The following is a 23,015-nucleotide window of genomic DNA, read 5'->3' as shown; positions in this document are numbered from 1 at the left end:
CCCTCAGAAATCCTCTGTGTCTGTCCCGGTCCTTTGGATACTGTCCTTACCTCTTCCACCTCTACTGAGAGGCTGTTCCATGCATCTGCCACCCTTTCTGTACTGAAATATTTTCGTGGGTTACTGATGAGTCTATGCCCTTTCACCTTCTACTTTGAAGATACAAAATATTTCTTATGTAGATGATATTTTTATATTATTAAAGATGCAATGTATGCTCCCTCATTGTTGGAAAAGTGAAGGAATGTGTGACCTGTCGATAAATGGGCCCAAGCTCATCTCCTTAAGCTTAATATGTTAAAAACCAAAATTGTTAGACCACTGTTTGTGGTTCATATAAGCCCATATCCCTGTTGAACATTGATGTGTTGGCTGACCAAAGGGCAGTTCATTTACCTGACCTCATTTACCCCGATCAATTTGGCTTTTAGACATCTTTCTCTTTTAAAAATGAGCCCAGTATTCACTTTAAGTGCACGTTTTGGAGTCCTCTTTTATGTTTCAGGCTGTTAAAATTTTGAATGATCTTCCACAGTGACTTAATACTGTGTCTTCCTATACTTTTTCTTTGGCAGGAATTTGAAATATTATGAAGTGTAATCCTTTTTTGTTTTAATTATTGTAATTCTCAACATACTGTATAGACTCTTGTATTGTAAGCAGCTGATCAGAATCAGAAATTGGATGGAATATAAATGCTCAGAATAGAACTGAATAAAATAGAATTATTGTTCTTCTGACCTTTTATCTGGAACTGTCTGAGGAAAGAGGTCTGCTTCCTGTACATTATTCCTTTCAACCTTTAAATTTGATAATTTATACAACAGTCGGTTTCTGCTAGTAATCACATTAAAGAAATGGATGGTCACTATTTTGCTGGGACTCTTGGGGTCTGTCTCGTTTAAGTGACCAGAAGTGCTTAACTTGAGAAAAATGGGAAGACATGCTACGTGTTCCTTTTTATTAATTCACAAGTGCCTACCACAAGAGCGGTAATGTTAGACGTATTTATGGTTATTAAAGCCTTAAACATCATGAATAAAGAATGGATCTTATAAAACCATGCTTTATTCAATATCCGAAATATTCTAAAATATTCATACAGATAGCTACAAAAGACAAATCCCCAGCTTCTACAAACGGATAACTGTAAAAAGTGATAAACATACAAATCCCAAATTCAAGAAAATACCCTAATGATGAAAAATAAAATAGAAAATGATTAACAGTCGTAAACAAAGGTCCCCAGCTCAGCCAGCAGCAGTGCTGAGAAAAGGTCCAAAACCAAATCCACAGCTGTGAAGCAGTTCCTATATAAGCACCCTCGCCACTGAAGGTGCTCTGGTAGTCCTTTGGGGCTACAAATTCAAATCCAGCCACCCAACAGTGAAAGGAACATCAAAGTAAGAAAAACTTCACTCTGCTTGTGACTGTACTCAGCTCAATGCTGGAAACTTCTCTCAGCTTATGTCTTCACTCATCACTGGACTGTGTTTCACTATCAAATCTTCAGGAGTGAAAGAAACACGTTCTGAATCAGCAGAGCTAAAATCAAAATATCATGGAATGTATGTTATAATCCAATCTCTACCTATACAAAATGTCAGTGCAACCAACTTACAAGCAGAACTATCAAGAACAAATAATTTTACGCAAAAGCATAAGTACTTACAATTCATAAACAGCAGAGCTAGAGTGGAAAAATCCTCACCAACCTCCATGGGCAAGTCACCAAAAATGCCTGCACATGCTCAGAACAACTAAGCCTCACTTTAAATACACATTACCTGATTATAATTTATATGGAGAAAAGTAAAGCCTACCACTCCATCTCCATGTACAGTATTCCATTGAAAAATAGATCTTTTCTCCTTCTTCTCCAAAATATCACCCCCTCCTGGGAGTTGAACTTGTAATACAGCTATAAACCTGAGTTCTTTCAAATGGGGGTCTTATCTTTAACCAGTGCGCTACCAGGGGCACTTCAAAGCTATATACTCTAATGTTACTCAAATGGCAAGCTATGCTCTGTTTTATCTTCAATTTGGTTTGTCCTATGTACCAAAGAAGAAGGCATGGGCATCTAATACCATAAATCACCTGACTGGATTCACTATCTATAGCGTAGAGTGGAGGAGTGGCCTAGTGGTTAGTGCACTGGGCTTGATATCCAGAGGTGCCTGGTTCAAGTTCTATTGCTGCTCATGTGTTCTTGGGCCAGTCACCTCCAGTACAAACTTCAGCCCCTTTTACAAAGCAGCAGTAAGTCCCTTTACTGCACGCTAAAACTGAACTACCACCAGCCGTAGTTCTAGGTTGAAAGCACACCATCTCTGTCACTCCATGGAATGTTCTTTTGTCTAGCATGGCACTAATTCAGTAGTAATCGGGCATCGCCACTCACTGCCCAGTTACCACCAGGGTACTGCAGAAGCCCTTACCACCAGTGGCGTAGCTATGTGGGGCCACGGGGGCCTGGGCCCCCGTAGATTTGGCCCTGGACCCCCCCTGCTGACGATCCTCTCGACCTCCCCTCCCGCCGCCAACCCGTCGTCGCCTACCTTTGCTGGCGGGGGACCCCAACCCCCGCCAGCTGAGGTTCAGTTTCTGAGTCTGACGTCCTGCACGTACAAGAAGAGGACCTCGACTTGCAGGGATTGGGGTCCCCCACCAGCAAAGGTAGGCGATGGTGGCGACGGGGGAGGGTTGGCAGCGGGAGGGGGGTCAAGAGGGTCGGCGGCGGAGGGGGGGTCAAAGTTGGTGGTGGTGGTGGTGGGGGGGTCGGCAATGGTGGGAGGGGGGTCGGCGGCGCCGGGGGGGGGGGGCTAAAATGTACCCCCTCACCTCAGGCTCTGTACCCCGTCCCGCCAAAGTCTGGCTACGCCCCTGCTTACCACCACCTCAGTAGGTGGCAGTAAGAGCTCCCCACCGAAGCGGGAAAGAGGCTTTTTTGCATTTCTGCAAATGTGCAAGAGCAGAATCTTTTGCCATGCGTAGACTTGCAGATACACCAACTTATAGACATGGAGAGAAACTCAAATGTGAATTTGTCAAAGTTCACGCAGGGTCACATTCCAAGACCATCTGAAATATTAGGAGGTTATGCACTGAACTTTTGCAATCCAGGCTTGAACAGCTGTTTCCATTTACTATGAATAGACATATGTGCCTAATTAGGAATTTATTTAAAATGACAATATTTTCAGTGCATTTATCACAACAGTATTGCCAGTGTTTGGTTAAGGGGAAAACCTCTTTCTGCAAAACTGAAACTGTTGGTGCTCCATAAAAGCAGTGGTTTGAAAGGGTCATTAAGAATGTCTCTGGTGAAAGTCCACAAACATATTTCCCCGAGCTGAGCTTCCAGGTCCCAATATTCAAAAGTTAGATAACAGAAACATCTGAATGTGGAGAGCTGTGTCACCGATTTCAGATTTGTTTATTTTGTTGTTGTCATCTTGTCTCCCTCCCTGCTTTTATCGAAGAGAGGAAGTGTTGTCCCTCTCTAGAATGAAATTGACCACAGCCTTGTGTTCCATGACTCATAGAGCTGAATTTGTTTTTTTTTGTTACATTTGTACCCTGCGCTTTCCCACTCATGGCAGGCTCAATGCGGCTTACATGGGGCAATGGAGAGTTAAGTGACTTGCCCAGAGTCACAAGGAGCTGCCTGTGCCTGAAGTGGGAATCAAACTCAGTTCCTCAGGACCAAAGTCCACCACCCTAACCACCAGGCCACTCCTCCACTGTTCACTGTTGCTACTATTTGAGAGTCTACATGGAATGTTGCTATTCCAACATTCCATGTAGAAGTCGGCCCTTGCAGATCGCGCAGGCTTCTGCTTCTACTCACAGAAACAGAAGCCTGCGCAGCCTTCTACATGGAATGTTGCTAGTGGAATAGCAACATTCCATGTAGAATCTCCAATAGTAGCTCAATGCAGCTTACATGGGGCAATGAAGGGTTAAGTGACTTGCCCAGAGTCACAAGGAGCTGCCTGTGCCTGAAGTGGGAATTGAACTCAGTTCCTCAGGACCAAAGTCCACCACCCTAACCACCAGGCCACTCCTCCACTGTTGCTACTATTTGAGATTCTACATGGAATGTTGCTATTCCAACATTCCATGTAGAAGTCGGCCCTTGCAGATCACCAATGTGGCCGCGCAGGCTTCTGCTTCTGTGAGTCTGACATCCTGCACATACGTGCAGGACGTCAGACTTCACAGAAACAGAAGCCTGCGCAGCCTTCTACATGGAATGTTGCTAGTGGAATAGCAACATTCCATGCAGAATCTCCAATAGTAGCAACATTCCATGTAGAATCTCCAATAGTATCTATTTTATTTTTGTTACATTTGTACCCTGTGCTTTCCCACTCATGGCAGGCTCAATGCGGCTTACATGGGGCAATGGAGGGTTAAGTGACTTGCCCAAAGTCATAAGGAGCTGCCTGTGCCTGAAGTGGGAATTGAACTCAGTTCCCCAGGACCAAAGTCCACCACCCTAACCACTAGGCCACTCCTCCGCTAGGCCAGCACTCAATAGTTGCTGCTGCCTCCATCTGTTTCCTTCTGAAATAAGACCTCAGAGGAGAGGACCAGTAGGTCTTGCAAGACTAGGAGTACCCAGCATAGTTCTAACTTCAGGTGGAAGCCAGAAGATGAAGAGAATGCAGCAGATGAAGAATACTGTTTGCCCAGTTAACTTGCTGGGTAAAGGGGGGGGGGATGGGGAGGAAGGAAATGTGGTGATGCCAAGACTTTAAGGGATTTAGATTGTAAGCTCTCTTGAGCAGGGACCATCCTTCCCCATGTTTAAACTTGTACAGCGCTGCGTAACCCTGGCAGCACTATAGAAATGCTAAGTAGTAGTAGTACAGCAAGGGAAAGGATCAATGCCATCAGAGCTAGGATGGACAAGGCCTCACAATAAGTCACTGCACATGGCCCAAAACCTCCACAGACGGACACAGACAAGTCACCAATGACTTTGAAGTTCATTGCCAGCTCTGAAGAGAAGTACTGTTGTTGTTTTTTTGTTTTGACCTGGCAGTTTCCTCTTGCTCCTTTGTATTTTTTATTACATTTGCACCCCGCACTTTCCCACTCATGGCAGCCTCAATGCGGCTTACATGGAGCAATGGAGGGTTAAGTGACTTGCCCAGAGTCACAAGGAGCTGCCTGTGCCGGGAATCGAACTCACTTCCTCAGTTCCCCAGGACCAAAGTCCACCACCCTAACCACTAGGCCACTCCTCCACTCTGGGCAAGTACCTTCAGTTTAGTGGGAACCAACTTGGGATCTGTCTCCACGAACCTTCATTTGTGTCTACGCAAGGATTTTCTCCTACTTTATACCGTCCCCAAACATACCTAGTCTGGCCATGACAGCAACAGGCCTAGGCCAGTGGTCATGGACTCTGAATCCAGCCAGAAGCCACCTTTAAATAATGACCATGACATCCCCCTCCCCACTCCAGGCTCTGTGAATGCAGCCTTCATAGCATCCCTAGCCTCAGGCTAGTTTTTAAAACTTACGTTTAAGGGAATGGAAGATACTTTTTATTTAGCTCAGGCCTTTTGTAGCTCAAGGCAAGTTATATTCAGGTGCAGTTGGTGGTTTTTCCTTTTGCCCAGAGACATCACAATCTAAGGCCCTTTCACAAAGGCACATAAAGCCTACGCGCGTTCAGCGCTTGTCAAATCGGCATTACTGCTCGGCTAGCGCATGCCGATTTTGGCGCATGCCGAAAACCCACGGTAGAAAATAATTTTCTATATTTTACTGCGGGGCTATCCCAGCGGTAATCAGCAGTTGGCAAGCACTGGACGGTTATCGCGCAGGTAACAGTGAGCCCTTACCGCTAAGTCAATGGGTGGCGTTAAGGGCTTAAGCCGTAAATAGATACACACTGGTTTTAATTTTGCTGCATGTCTATTTCCCTGCCAACCCCCCCCCCCCTTTTTTTTATTCCAGATGCGGTGGAGAAATGGTCCAGCGCACATCCAAAACATGCTCCCATACTACCGCAGGTCACTTTTGACACGCCTAAAGAGCCCTAAGTTTGTAGCAGAGGCAATGGAGGGCTTGCTCAAAATCACAAAAAGCTTCAGTGGGATTTGAACCCTGCCTTCCCTGGTTCTCAGGTTGCTACTTATTCCTCCTATCAGTATAATGAGCCAGGTTGAGTCAAACCAAGGTCCATCAGGCCCTGTACCCTGCCTCCAATTATCTGGTAGATCCTTGCTCTGGCATGGATACAAGTGCTGTATCAAGAATCATGCTATTACCATCCCCACTAGAGAATGACATGGGGACAAAGTTTGTCCCCGACCCTGTGGGTTCTGTCTCAATGGGCTCTGTCCTCATATCTGCAGAAGCCTCAAACAATTATGATTTTATATTTTAATCTTTTCATTAACCCTTTAGTGTCCAATGTTCCCATAAGCCATATGGGAACAGATTGATGGGAACATTGGACACTGAAGGGTTAAAGTATAAAAAGGAACAATATGCTGTGCAACTGTTGCGTATAAATTACAAATAGAAAACAATAATAACAGCGAGCAGCTATAATAACCCTCCTCACCACCACCCTCTACCCTTCCAACCCCAACAATAGCTTATTTCTAATACCCCAAGGAATCCTAATACACCGTGTTAAAATGTCCAGGGGTACAAAATACAACCCGTTCTGTATGCCCTAGAGGGGAGAAATATGCCCTATGAAGCACTGTTATGATTTTTCAATCTGTGGATGAATAAGAAGTCATCAGCAATCTCAGGATTTAGTCTAGCTCTCCTGTCTTCCACAGTCCTTCCTGCAATAGAAGATGTCTTCTTATGTCACGCTTCACACGAAACACTGGATAGTGAGCCCTTGGGCTACTTCCGAGGGCGGCAGCGGCAGGAGGAACACCCACCGGAACAGAAGCCACAGCAGGGAGCAGGAAGACAGTCCACAAACCCAGCAGAACCTGGGCCAGACAAACAAAGTCAAGGTCCAGCTCCAGGCACGGGTTCCAAGGCAGGCGGCAAACAAAGTCCAGGTCCAGGCAAAGGTTCAAAGGCAGGCGGCACACAAAGTCCAGGTCCAGGCAAAGGTTCAAAGGCAGAAACTGAAAGTAGCAAGGAAAGCACAGCAACAAACAACCACAGAAGAAACTCCTCTGAGGACCTCTGTTGCAAGGCAAACTAGAAACACTTCCAGGTGGTAAATAAAGGCCAATAGCCAGGGAGTTCACCAGGTACGGAAACAGCTGAGTTCCAAAAAGTCTTGAGACCAACTGGTAGGCTAGAAAATCCGGACTGGACCTGCATGACTTCTGGAACCGGGAAAACCATCAACAGACAGTCCATTGCGACCACCAGGTCTGACCACCAGGGGGCAAGATGACTGAGAGCATGATACGGGGGCAGAGTCATAACATCCTAGAAGATGTGCTGGTAGCAAGATGTACAGGATCCCCCATGCAAATTTTGCTAGTTGTGGCCAGCATGTTTGCTTGTTTTTCAAAAAGATCAAAATATCGTTGTCTGCATCACTGAAACATAAATAACTGTCCAGTTCATTAACAGGCTTCAAAGTAGAAAATGACACGGGGTCAAAGTTTGTCCCTGTCCCCGTGGGCTCTGTCCCCATCCCCGCCCCGTGGGATCTGTCTCCGTCCCCACCCTGTCCCAGTGAGATCTGTCCCCATCCCCGCAAGCTCTGTCCCTGTCCCCGCGGTTACTGCAAGTCCCCGTCCCTGTGTCATTCTCATGGACTACAAAAAACAATCACCATTACTTAGATATACTACTGTAAGTTACTAGTTTTTCACTCTGCGAAGGAAAAGACCTCAGAAGCTCAACCTGTGGAGTTTGTTTGCTACCACAGTGGCCGGGCGAACCTCCTCATTGGTCACATAACCTTCTATGGGTCCTATTTATGTATTTTTTTGTTACTTTTTTATAGATATAGGTCAAGAATTTTTCTCCTTCCGACTTACACTAATTTTTATGTAAGTTTTGTGTAAGTCGGAAGGAGAAAAATTCTTGACCTATATCTATAAAAAAGTAACAAAAAAATATATAATTAGGGCCCGTAGAAGGTTATGCGACCAATGAGGAGGTTCGCCCGGCCACTGTGGTAGCAAACAAACTCCGCAGGCTGAGCTTCTGAGGTCTTTCCTTCACAGAGTAAAAAAGTACTAGCTTGCTAACCTGAAGTAAGAAAATCTTATTGAGCACAGCAGCCAGATAGGTTAGATATACTACTGTAAGCAATCTAGGCCCATCCATGAAGTACCTGGTTTTTAAGTGCTTGCGTACACCCATTTCTCTATGAAAACACATCTCCCTCCATAATTCCCTCGTTCTGCTCATTTACTCATTTTACTTCACTCTCTTCAAACTTCCTTGCGCCTTATTTTATTTTTTTGTAAACTGCCTAGATGTCTGTGGCCCCCTATTACTAACACGCGCTCATGTTTTTAGCACGCTCTAAAATTGGGTACTCGCTAAATGTTAGATGCACGCCAATGCATTCCTATATGCGTCTCTAACGTTTAGCTTGCGCCCAATTTTACTGCGGTCTAAAAACGTGAGCCCGCCTTAGTTAAAAAAAAAAAAAACCCTGTGTGTAGGCCCAGTCAGTGCGATATATTCAGAGGCTCATTTTCAAAGAACCCAAATGTGGTTAAATAAATAACTAAATGCATATGCTTTTATCAAAAGAACGTGAGAGGTGCCCAGGTCAGGTCAAACCAGTGGTCCATCGAGTCCAAGGTAAGAGCCAGAGCGTTTATTTTTCATGCTGAAGAAGCAGGTTGGATGAGCAGGTGCAAAATCTTAATGGACGACATAAAACGTGCAGCTTGTCTGTAACTCTGGCTGTGTTTAATTTTGGTAATTGTAGATCGTGACCTGTTAGGTTTTCTCATTTTTCTCAGTAATGTAATTCACCGGCATATTTCTCCAGCTAAATAGAGATCGCACCCTCAAGAGAGAAGTTCACTGAATAGATTTGTTAATTAATGATGAAAGGTCTTGAGGTGAATAAAAGTTCTACCTTCAGTTCTCAAATGACTAGAGAAAACCTTTTGCAGATATGGAGTTCCATTTAGTAAGGAACAGATTCAGACATCCTACGTGACGCGTAATGGCTGTGGACCTGGGGAAGAGGCTGAATCAGCCATGTGGGTTATCCCAGGCAGTAGAATTCTGTTCATCTCATTTCTGCCATGTTGTCAATCTCTGCAGTAATAGCTAGGGGGGGGGGTGCTCTCATTTTTAGTGCATGATAAAGCACTTTATACTAAAAAGTAAAAACAAAAGAAAACATAAATGGACATTAAAACAGGGGCATAGCCAGACACCCAGTTTTGGGCGGGCTATGTCCCAACATTCAGACTTAACTGGCCGTGGGTTAGCGGCTAAAGATAGGACAGCTATTTATGCGGTTTCGTTTATCCACTGAACCTGACCGGTTACGTCTGAATATGCAGAAAATCTATGCATACTCGAGCAGGCGTAATTGCAGGTGCATAATTTCCCTGGGGTAGTTTTCAAAGAGGAAATACATGCGTACAGAAAAATTCAAGAAAACAAATAGGCAGGCGATTCTCAAGATCCAGCATGGAATAGAAAAAAGATGCGAATCGCCAATGGCAATGTTGAGACAACAATAATTTATTCACCACATTATCCTATATAATAATTTGACCTCTGCACTTCCGTCTGGCTGCCTGGGTTCGTAACACAGTTCCTATTGGTCCGCCCTGGGTAAGACGTCCTAGGGCGGACCAATGGGAAGTGAGAGGGAAGGGAACCCAGCAGCAGCCACCGGAGGTGAGTAACCAAACACCCCCCCCCCCCCCAAGTTCCATGATCCCCAACCTCCTTCCCTCCCTCCCTCCTTCCACTCCCGTCGTCCGTTTAAAAATTTTTACCTCCTGCTCGGCCGGCAATACTCAAGTCCAGCAAGTACAGACTCCGCTTCAGACAGGCTGTGGTTCACTGTTCCTGTGGTCCCGCCCTTCCGCAAACAGGAAATGAGGGCGGGACCAGAGGAACAGCGAACCACAGCCTGTCTGAAGCGGCGTCTGTACTTGCTGGACTTGAGTATTGCCGGCCGAGCAGGAGGTAAAAATTTTTAAACAGCAGCTGCCACGTACGAAGGGCTGGGTCACCCGCACACATCCTCCTTGCACTCGGAGGCCACAGAGACAGAGGGAGGGAGGCGCTGGGTGGCGGAAATCGGAGGGGGGGTCCTCAGACGAGAGAGGGTGTGGGGTCCTGGGAGGAGGGGTGATGAAGAGGGGGAAGGGGATGAGGAGGGAGGAGGAAGAGGGGGGTCAGAGGGGGGAGGATGAGGAAGGGGGAGGAGGAGGGGGTGATGAGGGGGGAGGGTTAAGGGGGAGGGGCCCTGGAACCTTGCTAGCGCCCGTTTCCTTTCTATTGGAAATAGGCCCCTTTTACTAGTTTAAAATAGGCCCGACACGGCTGCCTTTCGCCCTCCTAAAGGGCTGCGTCAGGGGCTAGCATATAACAACCCAAGGGTGCAGTAAAACCAATTCCACCTACTGGACTAAAGCAACTCCTCTCCTGAGAAGCAGCTGCAGTACAACATGCCGTGTCGGGCCTATTTTAAATAATCTGGTGAATAAATTATTTTTCTCAACATTGCCATTGGCGATTCGCATCTTTTTTTCTATTCCGTACAGAAAATTCAGCCAAGCCCTCACCCATAAAAATTTGAATGTACTTTTTACATGGACACACAGTTATAAAATTGCCCTAGTCGGGTGTAAGTGTGTTCATAGAGGCAAGGAATTCTTGTGCTTGAATTCTAAAAATGCTGCACACTGCTTTTCTTTTATATTATTAAAAAGGTGGGCAAAAACACATCAGATCATCTCTTTCAACCGTGCTCTTATCACACCTCTTCCGTTAAAGGGACTTATGTTGTAGCTATGTTAAGTATTCCCCATGCTCATCAGTGTTTGAAGACCTGGGGACTACAGATCAAGAGTTCTCTGCTGGTATTTGCAAACCGCTTGAGTTTTCCTTATCAGTTGGACATTAATAAACTCCTTCAAGAATAAGGAGGGTTTAGTAGTCGGTTCCCAAGTGGTTGCTGCTTTCCAGTGTGTGCACAGCGGCTGATAAAGAGGACACAGATTTTCAATAAGGCAGAGATCTATCTCCTCAGTACCCTAGTCCATTCTCATCCTGAACGTGGCAGAGCAGAAAACAATGGAATGACATCTTTCTTTTCCCCAAGACCTGCAGATTCTAATTCCATAACAGTCGACATGATGTGCACGTCTTCACGAGGCTGTTAAGTGTAGAACTGTCAGACTTTCTAAAATGGTTTGACACCAGATCAGAAAGATAGGAGAGATGAAGGGAGGGTCAGACTGGTTGGTAGGGGTTGTGCAGGGGGAAAAAGTGTTTTTGGTTCCAGTGAGTCTGGCACTGTTGTAATATGTGCTATTTCGTGTTGGCATCTGCATGCTAAAAATGTAGCACTGTAAAACGTAACAAATGCACCTCCTTCCCAGTGTTGCCAGGGCTGCAGGTTTCTCACCCAATTGGGCTCCTTTCCGTGAGCCGCTGCGGCTTTTTCACGCCGCGTGCGGGATTTTGGGCGGCTTTTTAAAGCCCCGTCGGCGGTTTTTTCTCCCACTGCGGTTTTTTTCACCGCGGCCACCAGCCGCAGGTTGGCTGGTTTTCCCACGGCCGCGGCCAGTAGAAGCCCCATGGAGGCGGGCTTAATGACGTCATTTGTATGCAAATGGCCTCATTAATATTTATTAATGATGTCATTCACATGCAAATTGACTTTGTGCGGGTTTTGGACTGGTTTTGGGCGTGACTAATTCTTTCCATCTGGCAACACTGCACCTTCCTAGTTGGTGAGGGCTCATATCCAGGCTCCTTGTCCTTTACCCTGCTATAAATTTTGCTCCTATTTTGCTCGGTTTCCTTTCCAACTTGAATATTGGCAGAGTTGATTATCTCAACTTTCTATTTTCATGCAACTTTTCTACTTCTCCAATGTATCTTTTCAACACCTTTGACTCAGCTCCCTCAAAATAAAAATTGTGCAGAAAAACAAATCCGTAAGATTATCTAGAGCAGCACATACAGTGGGCCAAAGAGTGGAGGAGTGGCCTAGTGGTTAGAGCACCAGTCTTGTAATCCAGAGGTGGCCGGTTCAAATCCCGCTGCTGCTCCTTGTGATCTTGGGCAAGTCACTTAACCCTCCATTGCCTCAGATACAAACTTAGGTTGTGAGCCCTCCTGGGACAGAGAAATATCCAGAGTACCTGAATGTAACTCACCTTCAGCTATTACTGAAAAAGGTGTGAGCAAAATAAATACTTATGCATGCTTTAGGATGGGGTGAACAAGATTGGGTGGGGGGAGTATGAGGTGAAAAAGAATGTGGGGGTTGGATAAGAGGAAGAAAATGGTGGGGAGGAAAAAAAGCAGACAGTAAACAGATTGTACATAAGTACATAAGTAGTGCCATACTGGGAAAGACCAAAGGTCCATCTAGCCCAGCATCCTGTCACCGACAGTGGCCAATCCAGGTCAAGGGCACCTGGCACGCTCCCCAAACGTAAAAACATTCCAGACAAGTTATACCTAAAAATGCGGAATTTTTCCAAGTCCATTTAATAGCGGTCTATGGACTTGTCCTTTAGGAATCTATCTAACCCCTTTTTAAACTCCGTCAAGCTAACCGCCCGTACCACGTTCTCCGGCAACGAATTCCAGAGTCTAATTACACGTTGGGTGAAGAAAAATTTTCTCCGATTCGTTTTAAATTTACCACACTGTAGCTTCAACTCATGCCCTCTAGTCCTAGTATTTTTGGATAGCGTGAACAGTCGCTTCACATCCACCCGATCCATTCCACTCATTATTTTATACACTTCTATCATATCTCCCCTCAGCCGTCTCTTCTCCAAGCTGAAAAGCCCTAGCCTTCTCAGCCTCTCTTCATAGGAAAGTCGTCCCATCCCCACTATCATTTTCGTCGCCCTTCGCTGTACCTTTTCCAATTCTACTATATCTTTTTTGAGATACGGAGACCAGTACTGAACACAATACTCCAGGTGCGGTCGCACCATGGAGCGATACAACGGCATTATAACATCCGCACACCTGGACTCCATACCCTTCCTAATAACACCCAACATTCTATTCGCTTTCCTAGCCGCAGCAGCACACTGAGCAGAAGGTTTCAGCGTATCATAGACGACGACACCCAGATCCCTTTCTTGATCCGTAACTCCTAACGTGGAACCTTGCAAGACGTAGCTATAATTCGGGTTCCTCTTACCCACATGCATCACTTTGCACTTGTCAACATTGAACTTCATCTGCCACTTGCACGCCCATTCTCCCAGTCTCGCAAGGTCCTCCTGTAATCGTTCACATTCCTCCTGCGACTTGACGACCCTGAATAATTTTGTGTCATCGGCGAATTTAATTACCTCACTAGTTATTCCCATCTCTATTGGGTTAAGTAGGAGGTAGCAAAGGATGTTTGGATAAGGGAAGGAAGGTGGAAAGGATTCTGGCACAAAAATCTCTTCCTTCCTTCCTTCTGACACAATCTTCATCTCTTTTCCTTTCTTCCAGGTTCAGTTATAATCATCTGCCTCCCATCCCTGGAATCATCATCACTTCTTCACCCCCTTCCCCTCCCTGATTCCCTCCTGCTGGCAGCACAGTCTTTGTCTTGTGTATGTGGCTCCCTCCCTCTTGGTTAGCCTCCACTACTGTTATTGTTAAAATTATGTAGCCCCCTCTTCTCTGACTAGTGGGTCACATACCGTGTTTCCCCGAAAATAGGGCATCCCCATAAAATAAGACCTACCGAGGTTTTTGGTGCCCTTAGAAAATATAAGGCCTCCCCCGAAAGTAAGGCCTAGCAAAGTTTTGTTTTTCCCGGTAAGTAGGGTCCCCCCCCCCTGAGATCGCCGGGCCCCCCTCCGTCGTTCTGAAACTAACCCCCCACCCGAGGTCGTCCCCCCCCACCCGAGATGGCGCCCCCACCCGAAGTCGCCGGACCCCAACCCCCTCTGTCGCTCCGAAACTAACCTGCACTTAAGCCTCCTTTCACTTTCCTTCCAGTTCGCAGCAAGCAGCAGCAGTAGGAGGGCAGGCCACTCCTTCCTTCCGTGTCCCGCCCTCGCCTGACGTAACGTAACGTCAGGCGAGGGTGGGGCTCGGAAGGAAGGAGAGGCCTGCCCTGCCCTGCTGCTCCTGCGAACTGGAAGGAAAGTGAAAGGAGGCTTAAGTTCAGGTTAGTTTCGGAGCGACAGAGGGGGTTGGGGTCCGGCGACTTCGGGTGGGGGCGCCATCTCGGGTGGGGGGAGGCGACCTCGGGTGGGGGGTTACCGGTAGTTGCAGGAGCGACGGAGGGAAGGTGGGCGGGCCAACCGTGTTTCCCCGAAATATTAAGACATCCCCTGAAAATAAGACCTAGCACCTTTTTGGGCGCAAAAATTAATATAAGGCAGTGTCTTATATTCGGGGAAACACGGTAGTTCCTGATCCCTATACCCTGGGCTCTCTGCAAGACATGGTGTGGGTTCTTAGACAGTGGAAAGGGAGTTTCTACTTCAGGATCCAAGGTACACTGTTACTAGTGCAAGAAGGCATGTCAGACAGATTGGAGTGTTCAAAACAAAAAATCACTTACTGAATACATTTCTTTAAAGTATATAGTCAATGACAGCAGGTTCCAAAGTAGATTCACTTCTCTTTTTCCCCGCTCCTAGGTCAGGGGTTCTCAACCCAGTCCTCAGAACACACCCAGTCAGTCCGGGTTTTCAGGATATCCACAGTGAATATTCATGAGCTAAATTTGCATGCCTGGAAGGCATTCCAGACATGACAACAGCAACAGAATTCAAAAATGCATGGGATAAACATGAAGGATTCCTATATGGAAAGAGAATGGAAACAAAGCACAGCAGTGCCTAGATGGTAACTCCAGTAATGGGGAAATAAGGCACATCTGGATGGGCTGGAATGGGCTTCGATGACAACTCCAGTAGTTGGGAAGTATGTCTAGGGCTGGGCAGACCTCTAGGGTCTGTGCCCTGAAACTGGCAAGAGCACATGAAGATAGAGTGGGGGTATAGAATGAGGCACCATTTCAACCCAATCCTTGGGACACACCTAGCCAGTCAGGTTTTCAGGATACCCACAATGAATATGCATGAGACAGATCTACATACAAGGAAGTTAATGCATGCAAATGTATCTCGTGCAAATTCATTGTGGATAGGCCCTGGCTAGGTGTGTCGTAATGACTGGGTTGAGACCTCTTGCTCTAATGTGAAGGGATTTTCTTCCTACTATTGCCCTGATTTTTTTTCCTTTTTGTCTTCTTTGATTTTACTTCCTTCTTGCTATAATGTGGACTTTTGAACCTTTCTGGTAAATGCTAGTCTGCTATTACAGTGGCTTATTAATGAATTTAGTGTTGTGGACTACTCTTATCTTTTTATTGTATCTACGTTATTCTTTTTGCTTAATGTTATGTATATTTTTATTGTAACCTGCTTAGGATTTTTGAATAAAATGAAATAAATAGTCTCTTGTTAGTTTTGGTTTGTTTTCGATTTGAGGTCAATTCTTGATCTTTTTAATGAGGTGTTTAAATTTAAAACCTAATCAAAATATAAGATAAACTATATAAATAAAGCAATATCGTTGCATATACGCCTCACCCTTGCTTTATAGCCTAACAGGAGTGACTGTGGGGGATATGAAATAATGTGCAGAGACTCATTGCGAGACCTCATTTGCATAAGTCAGTAGAGGCTGGAAAGTAAGGCTGAATAACCTAATAGGCAACACAGATTTAATTTGAATCCCTGCTGCTGTTTCCGTTGATAACAGACATGTTTGATCCTGCTTAATCTTGGCTCACTTTCATTGCAGACCATCGCTTAAAATGAGGTCACGTCTATCTTATTGCTGCTTGCAATTAAACTGTTCTTTCGGTAAACTTTCACTAATTTTCTGTCGCATCCCATTTCTAATTTTCCACCATGGCTTTGCCTCCAAGGTCTGGTATTTGTTGAAAGAGAACCTGCCAGTAGGCCTCTCTGAGAAGCCACCGCACTGCAGTAACTCCAATTAACTGAGCGGACCACAGGTCACCAGAACTGTAAGGCACATTTCACGGACAGAAAACAGAATTAATTGGGTGGAATAAGCAAATGAAATCATTCAAAAATGGAATCCCTCTTGAGGTGGAGGAAGGGTCACTTTGGTTTGTCTTCCATCCTACAATTAAAGACCCTAATCTGTACAGAGAAAGAAATCTTATCTGCAGAAAGCCTCATGTCCTTGTCCTTGGTACTGTTTAGGAAAAGTCAAAAAAATGTAAGCTGTGAGGAGGATACTGTACGAATGAAAAATTCAGGATTATTGTTTCAGGAAGTTAATATGCCTCTTGGCAGGGGCATAGCCAGACAACAGATTTTGGGTGGGCCTAGGTAAGAAGTGAGTGGGCACCAAAATGTTCCCCCCACCACCACCACCACCAAAAAAATATCTCAGCTGCCAGGAAAATGCTTCTTTCCACCTTGGCAGTCTGCAGCAGGCATGCACTGAAAACTGAGCATGGGCAGGTGCCAGTACCGTGAAGAATAGTGTCTCCATTACCATTAGGGGGAAGTCTTCAGCTGGCAGAGCTTGGGATCTCCACCAGCTACCGCTAAACGTGTGCTACTGTTGGGTGGGCCTGAGCCGTAAGTGGGTGGGCCCTGGCCCACCCAGGCCCACCTGTGGCTACGTCACTGCCTCTTGGGAAATGACTGTTATTTTCTCTCTTGGATCTTTGGGCCGAGCAGTGACAGAAATCCAGAAATTGTGCAGCTTGTGCAAGACAGAAGATACCTTCCATGAGGCATCATCACTACTACTACTACTACTTGACATTTCTAGAGCGCTACTAGGGTTACGCAGCACTGTACAAATTAACAAAGAAGGACAGTCCCTGCTCAAAGGAGCTTACAATCTAAAGGACGAAATGTCAAGTTGGGGCAGTCTAGATTTCCTGAATAGAGGTATGGTGGTTAGGTGCCGAAGGCGACATTGAAGAGGTGGGCTTTGAGCAAGGATTTGAAGATGGGCAGGGAGGGGGCCTGGCGAATGGGTTCAGGGAGTTTATTCCAAGCATAGGGTGAGGCAAGGCAGAAAGGGCGGAGCCTGGAGTTGGCGGTGGTGGAGAAGGGTACTGAAAGGAGGGATTACAAAAGAGATACGGTCCTACTTTTTGCAGCCTATCCCATTGTAAAGATTTGCTGCCCAGGTTCGGTCAGCGGTTTAAAACCCAAATTAGACCCAGATATTCAGTGCTGGGTCACTGGCGGACTTGGAAGTTATACTGGTGCCGGCCAGTATTCAGTGCCAGCACTTGCATATCTAACCGTGCAGAAACAGGCCGGCTTTTTATGCAGGTCTATCTGCCCAGTTAGATCTGCAGGCACTGGCACCGAATTTCGCTGGAGCCCACATACCTTCTGGGGCTGCCTTGACTCCGCCCTGAACTGCATTGGCACTAACCAGACAGCGCTGCAGCAGTCAGAGAGGATATTCAGTGGCACTGCCCAGTTAAGTTCCCAGCCCACTGATCGGGGTTTAAGTGGGCAGGAGCTTTTTTTTTTTTTATTTGCAAGAAGTCTTTATTACGCAGCGAAACTGAACATTAACAGCAAAAAATATAAAAAGTGGTACACAAGATTGTCAACCAATAAGCAATGTTTCGTTACTAACACATAACGTCAGTGAATCCACCTTACAGTGTAGCAATCAGCAGTTTCAGCTCTTCTTCAAGAACAGTACAGAACTTCAATTTCCCCCCCCCCAACTCGATTTTCAAGTTTACCCCCCTCCCTCCCCCTTCCCCCCTCCTCCCCTTCCCCTAGAGGGTACAAGGACCTAGGTGCTTGCTGTGCGATCACCTCATTAACAAGAAGATTTTCACAGAGCTCCTTCAGGAATTTGATTCCATACTAGTTGCCATTTTCCCATTTGGTGTTTGCGTTCAGCAATTAATCTCTCCATCTCTCTCACATACCTCAGTTTGCAGAGCCATTTAGCCACCGGGGGGGTACACCCTCACGTTTCCAATGGGATGCTACTACCACCCTTGCTGTACCAACCACGTGATTCGCTAATTTCTGCTGGTGTTTCGCTAGGCCTCCAATCCGAGCAGAGAACAGGAACACCTCTGGAACCCAGGGAATTGTGCATCCCAGCCAGTTCTGAAGCCTGAAATGGACCGCCCTCCAAAACGCTCGGACTTTGACACATCCCCACCATGTATGCCCCATTGTGCCCCTGTGTCCACATTTCCTCCAGCATCCATCTGAACAATTCGGGACTATCCTCTGCAGACGGACAGGTGTGAGATACCACCTATAGAGCACCATCACTGCGTTAGTGGGCAGGAGCTTTTGATGAACATTTAAAACAACACATGCTCAGGTTCAATGTGTAAACATTGAATGCGTGGGAGCAAACTTTTCAAAATTATTAGGGGTGCTAAGCCCAGTGGAAATAACCCCTTCCTGGACATATACAAGGAATTTTCTCAATATTGGAGGTGCTCAACCACCCACAGAGCCGGCGCCTATGAATGTTATCGTATTCGTATTTATTTATTTTATTTCATATTTATAATCCCACATTATTTATTTATTTGTTGCATTTGTATCCCACATTTTCCCACCTATTTGCAGGCTCAATGTGGCTTACATTGTACCGTTATGGCGATAACCATTTCCGGATTAAGAAATACAGAGTGGTATTGCAGTATAGTTCGCATATGACAGAGTAAATTAAGCAGTCAAGTTTTAAAGGTTCTTTTCCGGAATGAGAATTCAAGTGGTAATGCGTTAAAGTTCAGTAATAGACAGAGTAGGTGAGGTAGTCAAGTATTAAGAGTTCATTTTTGTCTATTTCTAGTATCGGTTTCGTTGTCTGGTATTTAGGATGGATCAATTATCTCAAGCAGACTTAAGTGCAATGTGGCTTACCGTATTCTCCGATATATACCCCACACCAATGAATAACCTGCGCCCGTATATAAACCGTGAGTAAGCATGGTGTCCATTTGTAAGTTGTTGTACAACCCGCACCCATGCATAGCCCACACATGCCGAAACATAAGTCATACACTGCGGGCTTTAACCTTACGGCAATAGAATATGCCAAGGTTGATGGAAATCGTGAGGCTGGGCGTCATTTCTCTGTGGATGAAAGATCAATCTGTGAGTGGAGGGAAGAAGAAATGTTGGCTAAACTCCACCCACGAAAACGTGCACGGCGAGGGAAACCTTCAAAATGGCCGAACATAGAGTTGAAACTCAAAAGAATAAGTAATAACACAAAGAGAAAGTTGCAGCATTGTCTCCACCAGAAACATTAAACGGAAGGCCAGAGAGTTATCTGGGCCAATGAACGTTACTGATTTCAACGGAGGGGAAAACTGGATCCATAATTTCACGAGGAGAAACGGACTATCCATTAGAGCAAGAACAACTGTATGACAAAAGCTACCTGATGACTGGGAATATGTGTCAAGCGGTGTTTGTTCTTTAAAACCTCCAGTTTGCATGTAAAAGCTTGTGAAACTGCACCTGTGTATACCCTGCGAGACTGCACTCTGAAATGTGAAATGTTGCATTACCCGCAGGATATGTATGGGAGAATATGGTACATTCAATAGATATTACAATAATATTTCATTAAGAAAGAATGAGTGTTAGAGTTACAGGTGTCGCCAAACTGGAAAACAAAATGTCAAACTGGATATGAAAAATACTATTATTTTGTTCTCAACATTGAAGGAGAAGACTGGAATCAAAATTGTAACAAATGAAACCTGAACTGCCACAGAAGGTCTACATAGATGACCATTCATAAGTGGCTTTAATCACTGGTTTCTATTAAAGCTCTGAAAAAAGCAACAGTAGAAAACTGCAAAGCAGGGGAAAAAAAACAGTGTTACAAAAAACCAAAACAAAACGGATGCTAATAATCTTAAATAACCATCTTGAGTCTCTTCACTATCACTATTTATATGTAGCTAGAAAAGTTCAACATACAAATTTAAACCTGTGCAGAGGAAAAACAAAGTCCCTTAACTTCGGATGAAATTTCACCCTGCTGCAGCTGTAAAAACACTCGGCTGGTATGATTAAAATGTCCGTCATTCCGTCACTGTAGCACAGGATCCATAATCCTCGACAAGAGTTCCCCTTGTTTCGAACTCTTCATCAGGAGGAATACCATACAGACTTCCAGCTTAATTACAGGTATGAAATGTACTGTACAAAGAACTTGCCTTGAGTTTAGCCCATTTATCCCAACTGACTCTTGTCCTCATCTATGTATCTGCACTTGGCCCCTTGACTACATAATAAGCTCTATTGAAGAAATGCATTAACGTCATATTTATGTTATTTGAAATTTCTAATGCCCGCTTATTAGGTGTTTCATTAGTACTTTGCTGATATTGTATTATATCTCTGTTATTTGAATTGTAGTGCTGTTAAATGTGTATATTTTTGATACTGTTTCATGGTAGTCCTATTATTAGGTTTCAATTTGCTATTCTCAAACTTACCTTATTTAGGGTCCTTTTTACAAAGACGCACTAGTGTTTTTAGCTAACTGTGTAGATGCCTATAATATTCCTACGGGCGTCTACATGGCTAGCACCAGTGGCGTAGCCAGTATGGGGCCACAGGGGCCTGGGCCCCCGTAGATTTGCCCCTGGACCTCCCTGCTGACAACCCTCTTGACCCCCCCCTCCTGCCGCCAACCCACTGTCGCCTACCTTTGCTGGCGGGGGACCCCATCCCCGCCAGCCGAGATCATCTTCTTCCCAATCCTGCACAAGGCTTCGTTCTAGTTTGACATCCTGTGCGTTGTACGAGCAGGATGTCAGACTCACAGAAACAGAACGAAGCAAGGGTTCCCCGCCAGCAAAGGTAGGCGACGGCGGGGGCGGGTTGGCGGTGGGTGGGGGGGTCGAGAGGGTCGTCGGTGGGGGGGGGGGTTCAGCAATGGCAGGGGGGTTGGCGGCGCCGGGGGGGGGCTAAAATGTGCCTCCTCACCTCGGGCTCTGTACTCCCCTCCCGCCAAAGGCTGGCTACGCCCCTAAGGACCTTGTTTACAAAGGCATGCTAAAATTGAGTGTGTGCTAACTTAGCACACACTCATTTTTAGCGTGCCTTTGTAAACAAGGTCCTTATTGTATACATGTTTATAATTGGTCATTTTTACTATTGTTATGCTGTTAAAATTGTAAGTTTTATGTTAAAACTGTACCTGCTGTACACTGCCTTGGGTGAATCCCTTCATGAAGGCAGTTAATAAATCCCCAAAAATAAAATAAAGAAAGTTTGAATTCATCTGCTGTGGTCTGGGATAGTCACTTACTGATAGGAACATAAGAACATAAGAATAGCCATACTGGGTCAGACCCATGGTCCATCTAGCCCAGCATCCTGCTTCCAGCGATGGCCAATCCAGGTCACAAGTACCTATCAGAAACCCAATTAGTAGCAAAATTCCATGCTACCAATCCCAGGGCAAGCAATGTCCATCTCAATAACAGACTATGAACTTTTCCTCCAGGAACTTGTCCAAACCTTTTTCAATCCCAGATATGCTAACATCTGTTACCACATGCACTGGCAACGATTTCCAGAGCATAACTATTTTTGGATTGAAAAAATATTTCCTCCTGTTTCTTTTAAAAATATTTCCATGCAATTTCATTGAGTGCCCCCTGGTCTTTGTACTTTTTGAATGAGTGAAAAATCGATTCACCTCTACCCACTCCACACCACTCAGCATGCATGGCGAGGGTTAGAGATGCAGTACTTGTCTTTTCTGAAAATTAACAGAATGATATTGGTGGGAGTTGGGATGGTAGTGATACATCTGAAACAAACTGGAGAGGGGGAATTTCATACTTCTTTTCTCAAATTGTTCTTGCGTTAACTCGATTCTGTCTTGCAGGAATGGTTTGTTCTATTTTCACATTACATACGATGGTGTGTTGCTTTCTTTGAAGGTAACGGCGGAGCTAGATGCTTGGAATGAAGACTTGCTTAGGCAGATGAATGACTTCAATACCGAGGAGCTGACCTTGGCTGAGCAGCGTCTACAGCGTCACACAGAACGAAAGCTGGCCATGAACAATATGACCTTTGAGGTCATCCAGCAAGGGCAGGATCTACACCAGTATATTATGGAGGTCCAGGCCTCAGGTGAGACATACTATCTAGAGAATGATGCAGGGACAAAGTTTGTCCTCAACCCCACCCTGTCCCCGCAAACTCTGTCTCCTTCCCCGTCCCGTCCCCGTGGACTCTGTCCCTGTCCCCGCGAGCACTGTCCACAGAAGCCTCGAACAGTTAGGATTTTATATTTAAATCATTTTATTAAAGTATAAAAAGAAACAATATTCTGTAGAACTGTCATTTTGTAAATCACAACCAATCAGTGGCGATCCTTGGTCGGCTGCCACCCCCGGGTGCAGCGGCATCCCCCCCAGGTACAGCACGACACCCCCCCCCCCCCCCCCCCCCCCGCGTGCATTCTTACCTTCTGGGAGCAGCCTCGTGGCTGTCGGTTCCGCTGGTTCCATGCTCCCTCTGCCCCAGAACAGGTTACTTCCTGTTCCGGGGCAGAGGGAGCAGGGAACCAGCAGAGCCGACAGCCGTGCAACTGCTTTCTGTACCCCCCCCCCCCCAGCGGTGTGCACCCGGGGTGGACTGCCCCCACCGCCCCACCCTCGGTACGCCACTGCAACCAATACAGAACAAGGATTTAAAAAAAACCCTGTCTTTCCCCTCTCACAGCAGTGCATTCTTAGTGTCTAGAGGGAGGGAAGATTTTTCAAAGGAAATTTTTGTGTAAGGATGATGGATGTTGCTGCTGTTTATGTGTGGAGATGTTTTTGGAAGACCCTCCTG

General features: G+C 45.7%; 1 protein-coding gene across 1 annotated transcript in view; it reads left to right on the top strand.

The window, feature by feature from the left end:
* Positions 1 to 23,015, top strand: part of KALRN (kalirin RhoGEF kinase) — a 1,371,746-nt gene that overhangs the window by 802,947 nt on the left and 545,784 nt on the right. Inside the window, exon 14 of the mRNA XM_030208706.1 lies at positions 22,112 to 22,307. Within this exon, the coding sequence (XP_030064566.1) occupies positions 22,112 to 22,307 (196 nt within the window). The remainder of the gene's footprint in view (positions 1 to 22,111; positions 22,308 to 23,015) is intronic.

Source organism: Microcaecilia unicolor, chromosome 7, assembly GCF_901765095.1.
Source record: "Microcaecilia unicolor chromosome 7, aMicUni1.1, whole genome shotgun sequence".
Classification (NCBI taxonomy): domain Eukaryota; kingdom Metazoa; phylum Chordata; class Amphibia; order Gymnophiona; family Siphonopidae; genus Microcaecilia; species Microcaecilia unicolor.
This window is presented reverse-complemented; position numbering and strand designations above follow the sequence as displayed.